This window comes from Protobothrops mucrosquamatus, unplaced genomic scaffold, assembly GCF_001527695.2.
Source record: "Protobothrops mucrosquamatus isolate PMUCROS unplaced genomic scaffold, P.Mucros_1.0 scaffold277, whole genome shotgun sequence".
Lineage (NCBI taxonomy): Eukaryota > Metazoa > Chordata > Lepidosauria > Squamata > Viperidae > Protobothrops > Protobothrops mucrosquamatus.
The window spans coordinates 334,256-352,218 of record NW_015386621.1 but is presented as its reverse complement, the minus strand read 5'-3'; the positions used below and the strand labels follow the sequence as shown (position 1 = coordinate 352,218).

The 17,963-nt window shown below is 39.0% G+C and overlaps 1 protein-coding gene across 1 annotated transcript in view; it reads left to right on the top strand.

Annotated features, from left to right (window-relative positions):
* Positions 1–7,595, top strand: part of LOC107286357 (macrophage metalloelastase) — an 11,902-nt gene extending 4,307 nt beyond the window's left edge. Inside the window, exons 2-6 of the mRNA XM_015814713.1 lie at positions 971–1,185; positions 1,283–1,428; positions 4,322–4,447; positions 5,880–6,041; positions 7,245–7,595. Of these exons, the coding sequence (XP_015670199.1) occupies positions 971–1,185; positions 1,283–1,428; positions 4,322–4,447; positions 5,880–6,041; positions 7,245–7,258 (663 nt within the window). The 3' untranslated portion in view covers positions 7,259–7,595. The remainder of the gene's footprint in view (positions 1–970; positions 1,186–1,282; positions 1,429–4,321; positions 4,448–5,879; positions 6,042–7,244) is intronic.
* Positions 7,596–17,963: the final 10,368 nt, after the last annotated feature.

The window sequence follows — 17,963 nt, the reverse complement described above, 5'->3', positions numbered from 1 at the left end:
TAGACAAAACTCCAAATTGATAAGAAACATAAATAAATAAAATAAACTGTGCTCAAGAACTTTTTATTTAACATGCAACCATGCCACATAATTAGTCATTCTGATCTCCCCTGAATTAGTTTGTTATTTCCTCAGGAAAACTGTGCACTGGCTACGTCCAATTCTTGGTCCAGGAATGAGTTTCAACTCCCAGAAATGACTGTGACTCACAAGTTGTTCCTATAAGAAGAAAAATAATCCTCTATCTCTAGCTTCATTTCAGTTTTATGATGCCAAGGGAAGAGCGGTCCTTCTGTTACTGTACTGCACTGAAATCAATAACTTTTGTCAATCTACTAGGGGTAATCAAATCTGCTATCTGCTTATTCTATTCTTAATAGTGTCTTCCTCCTCCTCCTCCTCCACTTTTAACTCTAAAATATATGAAGTCATGTTGCTCACCTTTAAAAGCCTAAACAATTTGGAATCCAGGAAAATCTCTTCCAAATGAACCTGCTCAAAATCAAAGTCTAACTTCAAAAACAGATTAGGGAAGCTGCAACATTGAACTATGTGTTTTGGCCTGAAAAGACCCAGAAACAATGTCATCACATTTGAACAAGAATGTACCAAGCAACCATGATGCCATTTCTGGCAAGTTTCAGGGTGTGCTGGGGAGGGAAAGATAATGAAGTGTATTCATTTATCGAGCAAACAAACAAGCAAGGAAGATCATAATTGTTCACGGCACTGATTGTCACTTAAGAAAGCCTGGTTCTGCCTACTTCACTGATGCCATAATCTCTGCTCTACTGATTGCAGTCCAAATCTATCAAGAAGAAGAAGAATGTTTAAAAGTGGATTGAAGAATGAGTGGATGGTCAAACACACGAAGAGTGTGGTCACCAATACACAGGTGTATTTATATAATTATTTGAGATGTTTAGTAATACAATAAATGTTCTAATTCCTCCCATCCTTGGTTATGCAGGGTTACCTTAATCGTTTTTTCCCACAAATTCATAAAGAAACCTTAGAAGAACGGATCAAAATAATGCAGAAGTTCTTCCATTTGACTATAACTGGGAAGATAGATACTGAAACCATTGAAGTAATGGGACAGCCCAGGTGTGGGGTTCCAGATGTCTTGGAATATCAGACATTTCCAGGAAGACCAAAATGGAATAAAAATATATTGACATACAGGTAAGTTATATTTCTATTTGATTTCTAAGAGATAGAAGGAAAAAGGAAAAGTCTACTTCCTAATTATATGTACTGTGTTTTCCTCCATTGCTCAAAGGATTAACAACTACACCCCTGATATGCCAAAAGACCAGGTGGACAGAGCCATAGCAAATGCTGTGAAAGTGTGGAGTGATGTGACTCCCCTGCAGTTTACAAAAACCAATGGGCCTGCTGATATTGAAATTCTTTTTGGATCTAGAGGTAAGCTTAGCTCAGCTTGTTTATTCTTATGTATTAATTTTTATTTATAGTTTATATCTCACATCTGCCAATGCATGGGTGTTGACACCCCTTTGCAGTAGGCTAGTTTAAAAAATAGATCCAATGTTTGTTGTTGTTCAATGTTATTTATTATAGGAAGGTAGAATAACCGAATCTTGAATGCTGTCGAAGCTTCTCTCTGTCCTATCTTATACTAAACAACATCAAAACAGGATTCTTTAGAGTTTCTTTCTCACCATTGCGTCTATCTTTGGACTATGACATCTTTCCTTTCCTTTCACAGTTTGCTCATTCCTTTCCTATCCCCAAGGTCAGCTCTAAATTCCTTTTTACCACTCCCATATAGAAAATATCATCTGTCTATGGAGTTTCTCAGTCATCCACATTAGTTGTCCCAAAGATGCTTTTTAAAAACGGCAACTGGACTTTCTTGTTTTTCTTTGAAGATGTTTTGCTTCTCCTCCAAGAAGCTTCTTCAGCTTCTAAAGAAGAGAGCTGAAGAAACTTTTTGGATGAGAAGCGAAATATCTTCAAAGAAAAACAAGAAAGTCCAGTTGCCACGTGAAAAAGCATCTTTGGGACAAAAAAAATATCATCTGGTTGTTATTCTACTTGCTATGAAACATATTCCCAAACTTTCCCTTGTTATTCCTGTGGAAAGCTGCCAGCTCTTTGATTCTGCTCCTTCTCCATAACTAGATCATTGGAACAAGTGATCTCTATCATGCTGATATAAGGGCCATCTGATGATGACTTAGTTGTTACCAGTACAACCAGTGATGAAACTTGTCGACAACTTCTACACAATCAGATTCATTGGGTTGGTTTATCCATGAAAAGGGTGAAATCATTAGAAGAGACATTTTAAAAAGTGGAAATAGTTTTAAAGCTGAAGATAATTACTTAGGGGAAGGTAGAATGAATTGAACTAGATCGTAACCATTATTTATTTATGTATTTATTTATTAATCAGATCTTTGTAACCACTCATTTCATGAGAAGTTTAATTCATTTCTTCAGCTTCTCATGAACAAATTGTATTTTGAAGGGCAATATATGTTTTAAAATAACTAAAAGTAGAAAAAAAATATTTCTCTTATAAAAGGGATTAAATTGTATACCGCCCACAGTCGCCTATGAGAGAGATGGGCAGTTTCAAAACATGATATATAAAATAAATAAAATTAATTGGCTTTGGTTAAGCTTAACTGTTCAAATAATCTCAAAGAGTAGTCCATTGTTTTATTTATTTAAAACTGGGTCCTGCATACACCAATTAAGCATGTACAAAAGTTGGAAAGCCAAAATTTCTAAATATTTCAAAATTCATATGTTTTGCTCCAAATGCAAGATAAAATGGGACCATTTTGAGTAGCATTGCTTTGAACGTTTCAAGAGTCTTACTGAAAGTCCAAAGATCGGCTAGTTCCTTTTATAAGATGCACTTGGCTTGGTTTTATTTTATTTTATTTTTCTATTTTTTATGGGTTAGTTCCTACATGGGTTAGTTCCATTATTGGTCAAGACAAGATGATGGAATAAGGATAAAAGTAGATGAGGGTGAGGGAAAAGTGGAAGCATATTTAGAAGCAGATGCTGGTTAAAACTGCAATCCTTAAATCACCTGAGTCATACAGATAGAAATGTTTGTATGTAAATGGTGTACTCATGAGAATTATTCAGAAGTATCTGGGCTACTTGCTCAATAAGTGTACTTGCATTTTTTTATTTTTTTTAAAAACCCTCATTATGGAAATTAAAATTCATGGGTTGTGTTTTGTGAGTGTTGTATGTTGACATTAGGCAAATGCAAAGGTATGGATTGTGCATTATACAAGTGTCACTGAAATGCTCTTGATATTTCCAGCCTGATCTATTTTATGAAAAGACTTAATGAACTTAAGCATAAATACTCTTCATGCTTACATTACTATTAAACTTTAAAGCTGCATATTATATATAAGGACAAGCTGCATTAGGAAGTGAGCAAATTTCAGATCAATGGCCAGGAAAATGTACCACAATGTGGCTGCTCTTTGTGGTATGTGCGTAAAGTGAATCAAGCTGTGTTATTTCCTAGGTTTCCATAACAATTTGAATAGATAATTTGGGGGGGGGGGAAATGCTTCAACTGGCACATCCTTTGATACCTAACAGAAGTTTTAAAATCAAATCAAAACCCAGCAATTAGATAGAGAATTCTTAGTTCTCCACATAAGTTTCCAGGCAAAGAAGAGGCCTTTTAGCATTCTCATGCTGCAGGAGGCCCCATTAATCAGCCTTGATAGGTGGATCCATGCCAGAAAGACATGGTGACCTCTCAGCCTGATAAAACATCCCATGAAATAGCCCCAAGCGATAGATCTTGCAGTTGTTGCAGCAGCTGTCTTCATTAGAGTGAGCAACCTTTTTTTTCTGATGACCACATTCCTTCAGATGTCATTATTTAGACTAGGGATATCCAATCTTCTGTCTGGGGAATTCTGTGAGTTGATGTCCACAAGTCTTAAAGTTGCCAAGGTTGGACACCCTTATTTTAGGCCAATGGCGAATTGTTTGGGTCAGAGTTAAAAGAAGGTGGGAACAATCATTCTCTGATTTCTTTGTTTGTTTTTGTCTTTCTGGCAATAGCATCTCAGTCCTAGGGAAAAAGTTATATATCTAATTGCTTTTTAATTAATAACAGGTTTGTTTTTTTAAAAAAAAGTAAAGAACAAAAGCAAAGGTAATAGTGAAGGAGAGTTAACAAGCAGTTCTCACTGGAAATTTGCACAGATTTTTTTTTAAAAAAATAGTCATGAATCCTTGGTATTGCTGATGACAGCAATTAATTTCAGCGAATGATTTGCCACTTTGATTCTTTTCCGTTTAGGGCATGGTGACAACTTTCCTTTTGATGGAAGAGGTGGAGTCCTGGCACATGCTTTTGCTCCTGCAACAGGCCTAGGTGGTGATGCTCACTTTGATGAGGATGAGATGTGGTCAGAAATTAACAGAGGTTTGCTATAAAAATATGTGCACCAGATTTCTGCTATGCAATCTTTATACCTGCCTCACTTTCACTGGCCACATCAAGTGTTGCATGGGAATTAAAAAAAACAATATATCCCAAATTACAGTAGTCTTCACTTAATTGGAACTGAAAACTCTTTTGCTAAGTGACATGGTTGTTAGCATGCCAACTTACAAGTTGCTGTCATTAAGCAAGTCCTGCAGAGTTCTGTTATAACACTGCAGCATCCTGCAGTCATGTGACCACCATTTATGAATTCCTGCTGGCTTCCCCATTGTCTTTGCTTGTCAAAAGCCAGTAGTGAGGATCACAAGTGGGACTTACGTATCTGCAAGACACGGCAATGTTCTAATTGCAAGCCAGTTGCCAAGTGCCTGAATTGCAACGGTAAGGATACTACAATGACTGCAATTCAGAGGAAGCACCGTAAGATTCCTGCATTCAGCACCATAACTTCAAATGGTCACCGAAGGAGTGGTCATTCAACAAGGACAGCCTGTATTGCATTGTTTTATAAATGATCAATTCATGGGGTTCAGTGCTGTCAAATGTTAAAGCAACCAGTTGCTTAAAAAGATAAAATCTATTCCCTTCATGTAAGGAAACTCAAGATTTAAATGGAATGTGATTGATCATTTTCACAATGGAAGGCCACTAGCTTTATAATTTTAATACATTTTGTTGTATATGTGCTACATGGCCATTTGGCTATGACCATAAATGTACTTTTATTTACAGGTAGTTTTATAACTTACAACAGTTTGTTTAGTGACTGTTTAAAATTACAACGGCACTAAAAAAAAAGTGACTTATGACCGATTTCCACAGTTACAACCATTGTAGCATCCCCATGATCACATGATCAAAATTCAGACACTTGGCAACTCATTCATATTTGTAACAGTTGCAGTGTCCCAGGGTCATGTGATCCCCTTTTGCAATGGGGAAACCAGGTTCACTTAACAACCATGTTACTAACTTAACAACTGCAATGGTTTACTTAACAACCGTGGCAACATTATCTATAATATCATATACCAGGAACAATGTACATACACGTGCTAATACAGCAGGATCCAACAAACCGCAGTTACAGCAGGAAACGGAAGAGAGAGAACACATCAGTGGAGCCTTCTCTTTTATACAGAGGCTCTTAAAGAGACACAGACCCTGCTGGCTCTTAAAGAGACACAAACCCTGCTGAGTCATTCCCATCATTACATCTTACATCTTACATTACATAAGCTGGTTAGCTGTTAAATCATTACCTTGACATAAGTCAACTATTACCTGTATTCTTCCATATTCCTTAAAGCACAACTCTTACAACTTCATGCAGCTTTCTTGACATAGGAATATATGCATATATCTGAATGACTAATACTTATAATTCACCTATTTATTTTCTGTGTTTTAGAAATAAATCTCTTCATTGTTGCTGCCCATGAATTTGGGCATTCCCTGGGACTAGCTCACAGTAATGTCCCTAGAGCCTTGATGTTCCCTACCTATTCCTATGTGAATCCAAACACCTTTCGCCTTCCAGATGATGATCGGCAAGGAATTCAGAGTTTATATGGTAACTTCACTGAGAAAAATATTTTTCCTACTATGAAATATGTTACAGAGGTACACAGCTAATGTGACTCTTCTGCTTAAAAATTCAGTATCTGGCAAAAAACCACAAAATTGAAAATCAAAAATGTTTTTTATCCACAATCTACAAAACCAGTAGTATATTTCAGAATCGGAATAATGGTTAGATTTAGCTCTTTCTTTAGAGATACTTCCATCGATTCAGCAATTAACCACATCAGAAAAATTTATGGAAAATGTTGCTTGACAGGAAGAAAATCATTAGGAGTTATCATTTTAACCATCATAGCACTAAATTGGATAATTTAGTGGTGCTAGAATAGCATCAACCATCCTGATACAATTGAAATATCATTGTACCTGGAAATACCAGACTGAACTCTGGGTTTCTTGAAAAGATATTGGCCAGATGTGAAAATTGATCTAAAGCATGGTCAGTGGCTTTGGATTTTATTTCATTTTAAAACTATATAGTCCACTAGGTATGATTTATCTCTAACACTTGTAGGTTCTCCATTGCTAGAGTTTTTTAAGTTTTTTATTTAATAGGCAAGAATATGTTAAATGGAGATATAGTCTACTTTTTAAAAAAAACATAATGTCTATTGTAACAAGTTATCTCCCTTGCCAGGCAACCTGTTAAACTGAGATTTTATCAACGATAGAAGGAGAAGGGATGAAATACAAATAAGGAAGAACACACATGGTTTTCAATAAAACCCTAATTTGAAAAAGTTTGACAAGGGCCTGATTGAACAACTAGCCAAGAAAAATAGACAACTGATTTAGCAGCATAGCCTGTTCACACACCCACTTTTTTCAAAACCAGCAATGATTCAATTGTTGTATATTTCAGAGGAACATATTTGGAGCTGCTTCTACAGTATACCTGCTTGACTATGAAAGTGAAGCTCTCCTTGTAGGAAAAAAAAATGTGTAGAAAATTGTGCCATGGCTGCTGTAGGATTCTGATCCTTGCCCACTGTCATATAGCTGAAGCTTGGATGGCTTTCTGCAAAAGGGTGACATGACTGGGGCAACATCAGTCTATGCAGGATTTATTCAGAGTGTTCTTGTGTTGGGGGAAGCCAATTTCTGTAACACCTTCATCCCTTTAAGTTCCATTTCTGAGGTAATCTGTTTAAGTGTGCTCTTACTTCCTTTTTGTTCCATTTCATTCATCCAGGAAGCAGAACATAGAACAGCTGTATTTTGCATTGAAACCCATTTAGTTCTCTGTTAGTGAATATCTGAGATTGAACAACTGTCTGTCTGAGATTCTCTACTGATCCCTGCACTGAACAGGGGGTTGAACTGGATGACCTTGAGGATACCTTCCAACTCTGTGACTCCATGATTTTACCTATACAAACTCACAAGGATTTGTGAAATTTTGAAGCAAGAATTGTGAATAATATTATGAACTATAATAATAAAGACTGAATGAATGATTCTAATCGTGTTTTCAAAGGAACTTACTTTTCCATGTGTGTTTAAAAAGCATATATTTTTTAAACAAATAAATACATTCAGAAGGGTTGCTGAGCAAGAGAAAGTTCTCTCTGAGTTATAGAATTTCTTCAAGTTTATTTAAGTACCAGTTTTCTGCAAATTAAATCGAATATTTTCAGGTTTTTGTCATTCCCAAACCTTGGGAATAGGCCTATATATACTGTAAGCCTATGGCTGCAGTTTATAGCTGATTTGGGTGTAAAAAATCTTGATCTGGCCTTAGATTTATTTTATTTTAATTTAATTTTGCCATAGAAAAATGATGGAGAGACAATTTGTCACCAGGTTTTAATAGCAATGCCTTTAGTAAATGTTTCTCTCTTTATTTCTTCTAATATTTAGCACCAAGTATTGAAAAGGATTAATATTAGACTGATACAAATAAAAGCTGTGCCAACTTTGCAATTATTTTTTGGGACTTGCTGTAATACTTTTGTTTACAAAAGAACTACCAATTTTCCTGCTTCCTGATGATGAGATGATTATTCAGTTTCAGTACTTTTATTGTTTTATATCCTGACATCCTGTCCTGAAACCTATAATAAACATATACTTTAATAAATAAGTAAATATTAAATTAAAAGAACAACAATAACAGAAAAAGAATGTGTAAAAGGAACAGTGGAAACAGTAAACGTTTTTGCCAGGCCAGGATTGGGGAAAGATTTTCTTTATCCAGCTTTAACAAATTGAAATCAGTTCTTATTCCATTTCTGAGACTGTATAAAATTCAATTCTGAGCCTCTTTTGCTGGACCTTTGCATGCTATGAACAGTGATATCTTGACAACACACACCCAAGGAAGTGTTATGCTAATCTGTGACCTTATTAAAAATTAATTGAGACACAAGGACATTTGGTTGCTTACTTCCTTTGCAGCTTTATTACTTTAATAAATAACTCAAGTCAATACACACAGTGCTTTCTCCTCCTATTTTCCCCTTAGCAACAACCTTGTGAGGTGGGCTGAGCTGAGAGAGAATGACTGGTCCAAAGTCACTCAGCTGGCTTTCATGCCTAAGGTGGGATTAAAATTCACAGTCTCCTGTTCCAAAAGTGCTTTTTCATGAGGCAACTGGACTTTTTTTTTCTCTTTGAAGACATTTTACTACTCGTCCAAGGAGCTTCTTCAGCTCTGACTGGATGGTGGGGGAATGGAAAGATTTATACTCCTTGCAGACAGCTGGTCATTTGCATTCTTTTAGAGAGTCTTTGAGGCCACCTGGAGGCTTATCTGTGTCTTCAGGGCCACCTGAGTAGTGCAAATGGGAGCCTTCTTGGAAGTGCTGAAATGACTGTGTTGTAGACTGAAGATAAATAATGTTGGGCTGTTCAGTTTTGACATGGATCACCTCTTTGACCCCTCTTTCAAACAGCAGTCCTCTCTGTCCAAAATGTGTGAAGGAGAGGGAGATAGAGAGACAGAGAGAAAATAAATCAAAACATAAACAAAGCCCTTGTTTTTCAAAGGACTGATAAAAGTGGTCTCTTGGATGCTCTTCTAAAGGCAAAAAAGCCCCCAAAGTGTTGAATTCCACAACCTGGAAGGAATGCACTATGCAGAAGAAACCCCTTCCCACCTGCCTAATTATTAATAAGCCTCTGATGAGAAAACATCAAATATCAAAGCAAGTTAATTATTGAACCCAAGCTTTCACAATTTTAGCATAAATTGGTAGCATAAAAAAAGGACTAAAACTGAATGTTTCTTTTTTGGCTCTGTTCTTATTGTTCTTTTTTTATTAATAGATTTAGACCCCATCCCTTGATATTTTTTCCTTTTCGTTTCTTTCCTTTTTGACCCCTTTTGAAGTGCAGCATTTCAGATTCTATCTCCAGAAATAGGAATTTAACCACAACATGAATGCAATACATCCATCTGCAACATTTTGTAACTGTAAGAAGGAAATCCAGTCTCACCTCTCCACCATCCAGTCTTCAGCTGTTCAGTCTGCTCCTTCTCATCCAACCTTGCAGCCAAATTTGGAGCAAAAAAAAAATAGAAATTACACTTAGACAGATTTAAAACTAAGGCTGAAATTAACAAAATTATTCTACTCAAATAAAGAAAAACTCTTTGGAACATCAGAGACTTCCCTCTCTCTGAGATTTTCCCATTTCATAAACAAAAGGTTATTTGTTTGCAAAGCCATCACCTTGATTCAAAATGCAAAAACCACAAGCCCAGCAGAGTCTGACCTCAGAGCGCCCCCTTTTGTCCAGCCAGCTAATTGCATTTTTCAAGAATTCCAAATGGGCAGGTTTAGTTTTTATGCTTTTAAGGAACAATAGAGGGACTTTATAAAAAAAATGTTCCTGGAAATTCACATCTGACTATCTCCAAGCAGCTGGTCTTGTACTTGGTTTGCACTGTGCCTTTAGAAATAACTTTCTCCTCTGCTTGTCCTGTGTTCCTTTAAATCTGGCTCAGAACAGATCTAATTTTCCTTCTAACGCAACATTAAAATAGCTATGTCTTTTCCTGGATTGCCCTTCATGTTTGCCATGCAACTCAGAAAAATCTGCAGATTTTAAGGTGCTATGTTCATGTTCTGAAGCACATTTTGGAGATTAACTCTGAAACACTACTCTACCTTTCTTTTTCTAAAGAGAGAGAGAGAGAGAGAGAGAGAGAGAGAGAGAGAGAGAGAGAGAGAGAGAGAGAGAGAGAGAGAGAGAGAGAGATTCAGATAACTTCACTAATTCCTAGATCCAGCTGGTAGAATTCTCAGTTCTTTTCATGTGGCAAAGTTGCCTTGATTTATGGAATATACACTTACACTTCTTATTAGGTCTAAAATTAAGGACAAACCCATGACCTGGCGAAAAAGGTGTGTTTTTTAAGTATTCCCAGGAGCCGTAGATCCTTCTCAAATCTCTTCCTGCCATCTAGTGGAGAAAGCAGTTCAGAAATAGATAAGCAGAGATCCTCTCTGAGTTTTCAGCTGTTTAGAGGAGGCACCAATGAGTGAAAAAAGAAATTTTGGAGCCATGTATAGTTCTGAAGCTGAAGATTACTCACCCTCATCCTACAGACTTTATTTAGTTATTTGCAGGGCTTTTTTTTCTCATAGAACGCCCAGAACAGAGTTCTGGCACCTTTTTTGGATGGAACCTTGTAGGGTAGGCAAGGCGGGTTGTATGACGTGTGAAAAAAAGCACTGGTTATTTGCATTTATTATGTTGCCATAATCCAAATCAATTATCTTAAATTATCTTAAAAGTACTTTTAATATATACTTTTGTAGCAGTGGAATTTAGACAACATACCTGGACATCAGTACAAATATAATGTATTCATTACAACCGATTCCATCCACCCATCCTTTTCTCCAGATGTTTTGCCTTTTGATTCATACAAAAACAGTCATATAAAATAAGTTGTGCTGTGAGTGAACAACACAATGCCATTCAATGAGAGAATAGAACAGAACAGAATAGAATTCTTTATTGGCCAAATGTAATTGGACACACAAGAAATTTGTCTCCAGTGGATAAGCTCTCATTGTATAAGCTTTGAGTTTGTTTGTTTGTTTGTTTGTTTGTTTGTTTGTTTGTTTGTTGAACGTACAATTACATGACTTTGGGGTGGCTAACAATGCTTAAAAACATAATAAAAGCAAAATAACAAAACTATAAATAACAATATATGGCAACTTGGGGGAAAACAACCCACACTAATTAATATACAGTAACCATATAATAGGCTCTCCCACATCTTAAAGGCCCCAACAACCCAGATCATCAAGGCCTTATGGAAGGTTCAGGGAAAATCTGATCTCCAGGGGATTCATGTTTCAGAGAGTAGATACCATGACAAAAAAAGGTCTCTTCCTGGGTTCAGCCAGATGACACTCTTTGATTGATGGGACTCAGAGCATGCATCTCCTGACAGATATAACAGGACAAGAGATACAATCAGAGTGAGACAGTTCCTTACCTACATTTCCATGCTTGAGGATGAACCTGGATCCTCCAATCTTACTCTCAATACCTTCTAGACTTTTAATTCCCAAACTTTTTCTAATAACAGCTTCGTAAGGCAATGCTCACCATTTGGGGAAACTATATTTGTCCACACTTAATGATCACACAACTCGTTTAACGACTGCAATAAGAATGGTTATAAAATTGGTCCAGTCATGTGATGACTCACTTATAATGACTGCATCATTAGTGATCAAAATTCTAGTTCAAATTGTGGTTGTAAGTTGAGAACTGTACATTTTAGCCTAGACTCCTTAGAGCAGGGGTCTCCAATCTTGGCAACTTTAAGACTTGTGGACTTCAACTCCCAGATTTCCTCAGCCAGCCAAAGCTGGCTGAGGAATTCTGGGAGTTGAAGTCCACAAGTCTTAAAGTTGCCAAGGTTGGAGACCCCTGCCTTAGAGTATGATGGAAATCCATCCCATGTGATTTATTTATTCTTCGGGGTATCATAAAAGTAAAGCTGTCCAGTCGTGTCCAGCTTTTAGGGGGAAGTGCTCAGCTCTGTTTCCTAGCCAAGGAAGCCAGCTTGTCTGAAGACACTTCCGTGGTCATGTGGCCAGCATGACCAAATGCCAGGGCACACGGAATACTATTACCTTCCCACCAAAGTGGTTTCTATTTATCTACTGGCATTTGCATGCTTTCCAACTTCTAGATTGGTAGGAGTAGGGGAAGTAATGGGAGCTCACCCCATTGCATGGTACTTGCAGCTGGAACCGCCAACCTTCTGGTTGACAAGACCAGGATCTTAATCACTGAGGTGTCAGTCAATTTGTTGGGAATTATCAGGAAGTGTCGTGGTGGCATGGCAGAGAGGGAAGAAAAAAAGAGAGGAGCAGGTATCGCAAAATGGAAAACTTGATAATTTTTTTTTCTGGTGATATCAATAGCAAAAACACAAATTGTGCTTGATTAGTTAATAAGAAATCAGACCTTCCTAAATGGATTTTATTGCCTCTCAGAAGGATGGAACTCATCAAAATTGCTCATCGCTGCAATTCTGCAACAGAAGTTAAATCTGAATAATTTGGGCTAGCAAAGCGTGTTCTCTCATACAAGAGAAGCGCACAGCAAATGATTAAAAAAAACGTCCTTGAATGTTTAGAAAAGACTTGATAATTATTTTGTAACCCAAAATTGTCCACCTGTTTCATAGAATGGAAAAAGAGGAAGGAATATTTCTTCATGGTGGAATCATCTGAAGAAAAATAATGAAAAACTACAGCACTAGATGGCAGCGGAGATGACATTTTCATCAACCCAGACTTTAATGATTTTTTATTGCATGTGCTTTTAAGACAAATACAGTTTGCAAACTTGCAAAGTTGAGCTACTTAATCCCATTAGTTGAACCCAGTATAGTTACATTTTTCTAAAATTGTGTGGTGTGGAGTGTATATATGGAGCTAAGTATATACGTAAATACTCTTTCCCTCTTCCCCCCCAAATTTAAGAAGTAGTGCTAACCAAGAAAGTTATCATACAAAAAAGTTATCATACATCCTTTCTTTTTTTGCATATAAGGAATACTAAAAAAAAAACAATTTTTACAATGCATGATTTGTTAGGAAAAACATCTCATGTTCTAGAATACGAGTGTGAGAAGCTGCCTTACACTAAGTCTGATCCTAGTCCAATGTTTCTTAACTTTGCTGACTAGGGAATTCTGGGACTTGAACTCCATCTTAAAGTTACTAAGGTTGAAAAACACTACCCTAGAATAGATCATTTAGAGCAGGGGTGTCAAACTCACTGTGTCACGTGACGTGTTGTGACGTATCGTGACTTTTTTCCTCTTGCCGTAGCTGGGGTGGGCACAGCTTCCGCATGACGCATCCAGCCCACTGGCCGGCAGTTTGACACCCCTGATGTAGAGGCACTGTAGGAGATGAGCTGGCTGAGCTGGAAAGTGGGGTTAAATGTATCATCAGTTTGTAGTCATTGCATTCCCACAAGAGACTTAAATCCAGTCCTCTGTGAATTCCTTTGACCCTTATCTAATGCCAATTTAGTTTTGACTATTATTTGACTTGATTCTTGTGTATAGGTAGCACTAATAAATTCTTTGATGTTTTGATCTCAGTGAATGCTGGTTATTTGGCCCTGACAGAAACCTGCAATGGTGCAATGAGCTTGCACCATTGTTATATTATCAATCTTTTTTAACAGGTTACTTAATACAATTATTACATTATTTTAATTCTATACTGTGCCAATACTTGTTCCTGGCATCCATATTTATTTTTAAAATGGTCTCACAGTATCAAAGTTCAGGTACTTCTAACCGTTCTAGAAATCTAGACAATCTGCCATTGAGGAACTGGAATATTTCTTCTGCTTTTTCTTTTTCAAAAGGTAAACCTGGGATTGGGCATCTGTTACAAGCCACAGTATGATGTCAATGACATCATCACATGAATAGTGCAAATGGCTTTGCAAAATTTGTTTCATTTTTGTGATGATGTCATCATAAATTAGATATCACTTGCTCACCTCTGCCACCTAAAACCCTGCTTGGTATCTAGTCAAGAGCTTCCTAAAAGTCTCAGATTGTAAATATTGGTCCTGGTCTGCATGAAGAAAGTCAGATTGATCCTTAATCCAAATTTAGCCAGAAGAGATTTCATCTGTCAAAATGAAAATCAAGAATTTTTGGCGAAAAGACAGTATATAAACCTAATAAATAAAGTAATTAAATGTTTTCCTGGCTTCTTCTACATTCTGGTCTCCATACAAGAGGCTGGATTTTAAAACACTGCAATAGATGAGAAAAGCTCATTGCTATTATAAAAAGGAGAGCAGCAAGATCTGAAAAAAAAATCGGGAAATATTTTCCTGAAATATTCATATATTTTTCTGAAACTGCTGTAGTCCAGACATGTCAAACACAAGGCCCGGGGGCCGAATGCGGTCCACGAAGTGGTTTCATGTGGCCCGCGAAACCATCCTGGAAACAGTGAGGGAACGGCCCCCGCTGCCTTGGCCCTGGGCCAGGCCAGCCAGGAGTCAATGTACAATTTTGTGGTGGCCATCTTGGCACTTGCCCCGGTGGACCATGCCTTTGCACTTGCCCCGGTCCCACCCCCTTCTGCCAGAGACCCTCAGATCTGTCCCACTCCTGCCCAGGCTTCCATTGGCACTCTTGACGCGAATGATGTAGAACTGGCCATGCCCACCCAGTAGGCCACACCCACTCCATCCACGCCCACCCAGTAGGCTGCACCCACTCTGGCCACACACCCCCGCCCCCCCCCAGGGCAACTGCAATGCTGATGTGGCCCTCAGTGAAATTGAGTTTGACACCCTTGCTCTAGTCCATAAATTGTATCAGCCTTCACTTCCCCTCCCCCAGTATTTTTCTTGCATCAAACTCTACACTCCTTTGTAAATTTATTCTACAGCCACCCCGCATAGGAAAATAACAATCTGCATTAATTTGCTGGCCCAGCACATCTCACTCACAGAAGGAAATGGCATTTCCCTGTTTTTTCTACCAGAGGCCAATACCAAGAGAACAAGGAGCCAGTCCTCGGGGACTTTGTGATCATGAGACACAAACCACATAGTTCAACTTAGTGCAGGATTAAGCAATCAAGAGCACCCAGATTCGCTGACCGCCCATCCCATAATTTTTCATTGATGGCTATTAAGGGAGAAAATAATTAATAAACTATTTTATTAATAAAAAAGTTTGGCCTAATAAAATGGCTGCAGAGAGGTATTGGTGCCTTTTCAGGGACAGGGTGTGCCTTGGGATCAGGGTTAACTCCTAATAACTGCCTGGGCAAGTCTCTGCAGGGTTCTTTGGCAAGATTTCAGAAATGGTTTTGCCATTGTCTCCTTTCTAGAGCTGAGAGAAAATGTCTGGTTCGTGGTTACCCAGTGGGCTTCATCCCTAAAGCAAGATTAAGTCTCCCAGGTTCTAGTCTGGTGTCTTAAACCAGGGGTCTTCAAACTTGGCCCTTTTATGATTTGTGGGCTTCAACTCCCAGAATTCCTTAGCCAGGCACGCTGGCTGAGGAATTCTGGGAGTTGAAGTCCACAAGTCATAAAAGGGCCAAGCTTGAAGACCCCTGCCTTAAACACTAAACCAGGGGTCTTCAAACTTGGCCCTTTTATGACTTGTGGACTTCACCTCCCAGAAGTCCTCAGCCAGGCATGCTGGCTGAAGAATTCTGGGAGTTGAAGTCCACAAGTCATAAAAGGGCCCTGAACTAAACCATACTCACTCTTCAATCATATGACATACAAATAGCTTACTAAGAGGTTGAAACTGCAAACTCAGGGCTTATGTTCTGAAGAACTTTATGCCTTGCAGGGTCTTGATTGGTGCTGAAGGCTTGCTGAGCCCACAGATCAAAGGCTAAAAATACTGGGTTGTTTTGGTCATGGCTTTGGATGGGGTGTCACTAAGGAGTCATTCTGCCTTTTTGTTGCTAAGTGAAACAGCTCAATGAGTTTTGCCCCATTTTACAATCTTTCTTGCCAGAGTTGTTAAGTGAATCACTGAAGTTATGTTAAATGAAGCTGGCTTCTCCATTGACTTTGCTTGTCAGAAGTTCGCAAAAGGGGATCCCAAGGGACCCTGGGACACTGCAGCAGTCATAAATATGAGTCAGTCATAAATATGAGTCAGTTGCCAAGCATCTGAATTTTGATGCATGGGGATACTGCAGTGGTTGTAAAAGGTGAAAAATGGTCATCGGTCACTTTTTTCCAGTGACGTTGTAACTTCAAACTGTCATTAAATGAACTGTTGTAAGTTGAGGACTACCTGTATGCAGCTGCACAGCTCAATAAACTTTGCTCAAGCAGATTGTGTTGGTCTCCATTGTCCATTGAGTCTGGGGTAGTTTTTTCCCTTCACTATACTAGCTGGGGTGCAGCAAAGTCGTAACTCATAGTTTGGGGGACTCCATTGCTTAACCCTTACCTAACAGCAGCAGGAATCCAACCCACGGGGGTTAATTTGAGATTCCGTGTGTCACAGGAACCTAAGCCAGGATTCAACACACCAGGGATCAGAATGAGGCATAAGTGACTAGAAATGGGCCACTCTGTTCAATGGCTGGAAGCATGGAGGGTTAAAAAAAAAAAGTGAAAATTAAAAAAAAAAAGGGAAAGTAGTTGTGGGAAGTCAGAGCCCCAGAGAAGCAGAAAAATATATTTTTCCTCAAAAGGATTTTTAAAAGCAGGAGCCAACTCTGCCCCCAAATCTCTCTACCCCAAACAGAAGCCAGCTCTATTCAAATGCAAATGTAAACCATCAGGAAGGACCCAGCTAGGAGATCAAGAAGACAAAGAAACCTAAAATCTGCATATCCCACCTGAGACAGGACATGATAGGATTAACTCACAAAGGCCAGAGAGGAACACCTAAACTCATGTCAGAATACGTGACACAGGAAATAGCCTCAAAGTCCATGCCCCAGGAACAGGAAACTATTCCAAACAGAAGGCTAGAAAGGGTATAAAAACCCATATGCTCAGCCCTTTTTTTTCCTCTGGTCTTTCCTGCAAGAACCATCTTTCTGCCTCTTCAATAAAGTGTAACCTTCTTCCCAAAGCAGTCGCCATGTTGCTTATTTTATTCCCGGCTTGGATGAACCAGGATGAAGACTTTAATCCAGTGGTTCTCAACCTGTGGGTCGGGACCCCATTTGGGGTCGATCAACCATTTCATGGGGGTCGCCAAGCAAGGCTGTCTGCCATTTTTTTTGTCCACCATTTTTCCCCCTTTTCCGGTGGGTGCCTTACCTCCCTTGGGCTGGGCCAGCTGGTGGTCGGCCTGTTCCTTCTCTGCCGCTTGCCAGCTACGCCTCAGCCGGCGCAGGGGGCGGAACCACGCATGTGCGGCGCTCCCAGGCAAGGAAAGTCCTCGACTTACGACCGGTTGGGTAGTCCTCAACTTACGACCGGTTTAGTCCTCGACTTACGACAGGTTTAGTCCTCCACGTACGACCGGTTTAGTCCTTGACTTATGACCGGTTGGGGTCACGGCATTAAAAAGGTTGAGAACCACTGCTTTAATCCAACACAGTGAAGAGAAGAATCTCTGCTAGGGACTTAAAATGGGATCCTCCTGGATTTGAATCCATTTGTCTAAAATGCTCGAGCAGGGGGTTGGACTAGAAGATCTCCAAGGCCCCTTCCAACTCTGTTATTCTGTTTTTCTGATGTTCTGTCCCACAACACACGCAGAAGTCGGAAACGAAAGGGAATTTGGGACTTGTTTTGGACAAGTTAAAACTTCCCAGGGAGCCGCCATACACCCGCCAGGCAGGATCAAGGGTGGCGGGGGAGCAGGCTGCTTGCACGTGGAGGCGTGCCTTGACTTTCGGGAATCGCTCCTGGATTTGGGCACCGCTGGCGCGCCCACTTCAGGCTACCAGGAAGCCAGTGG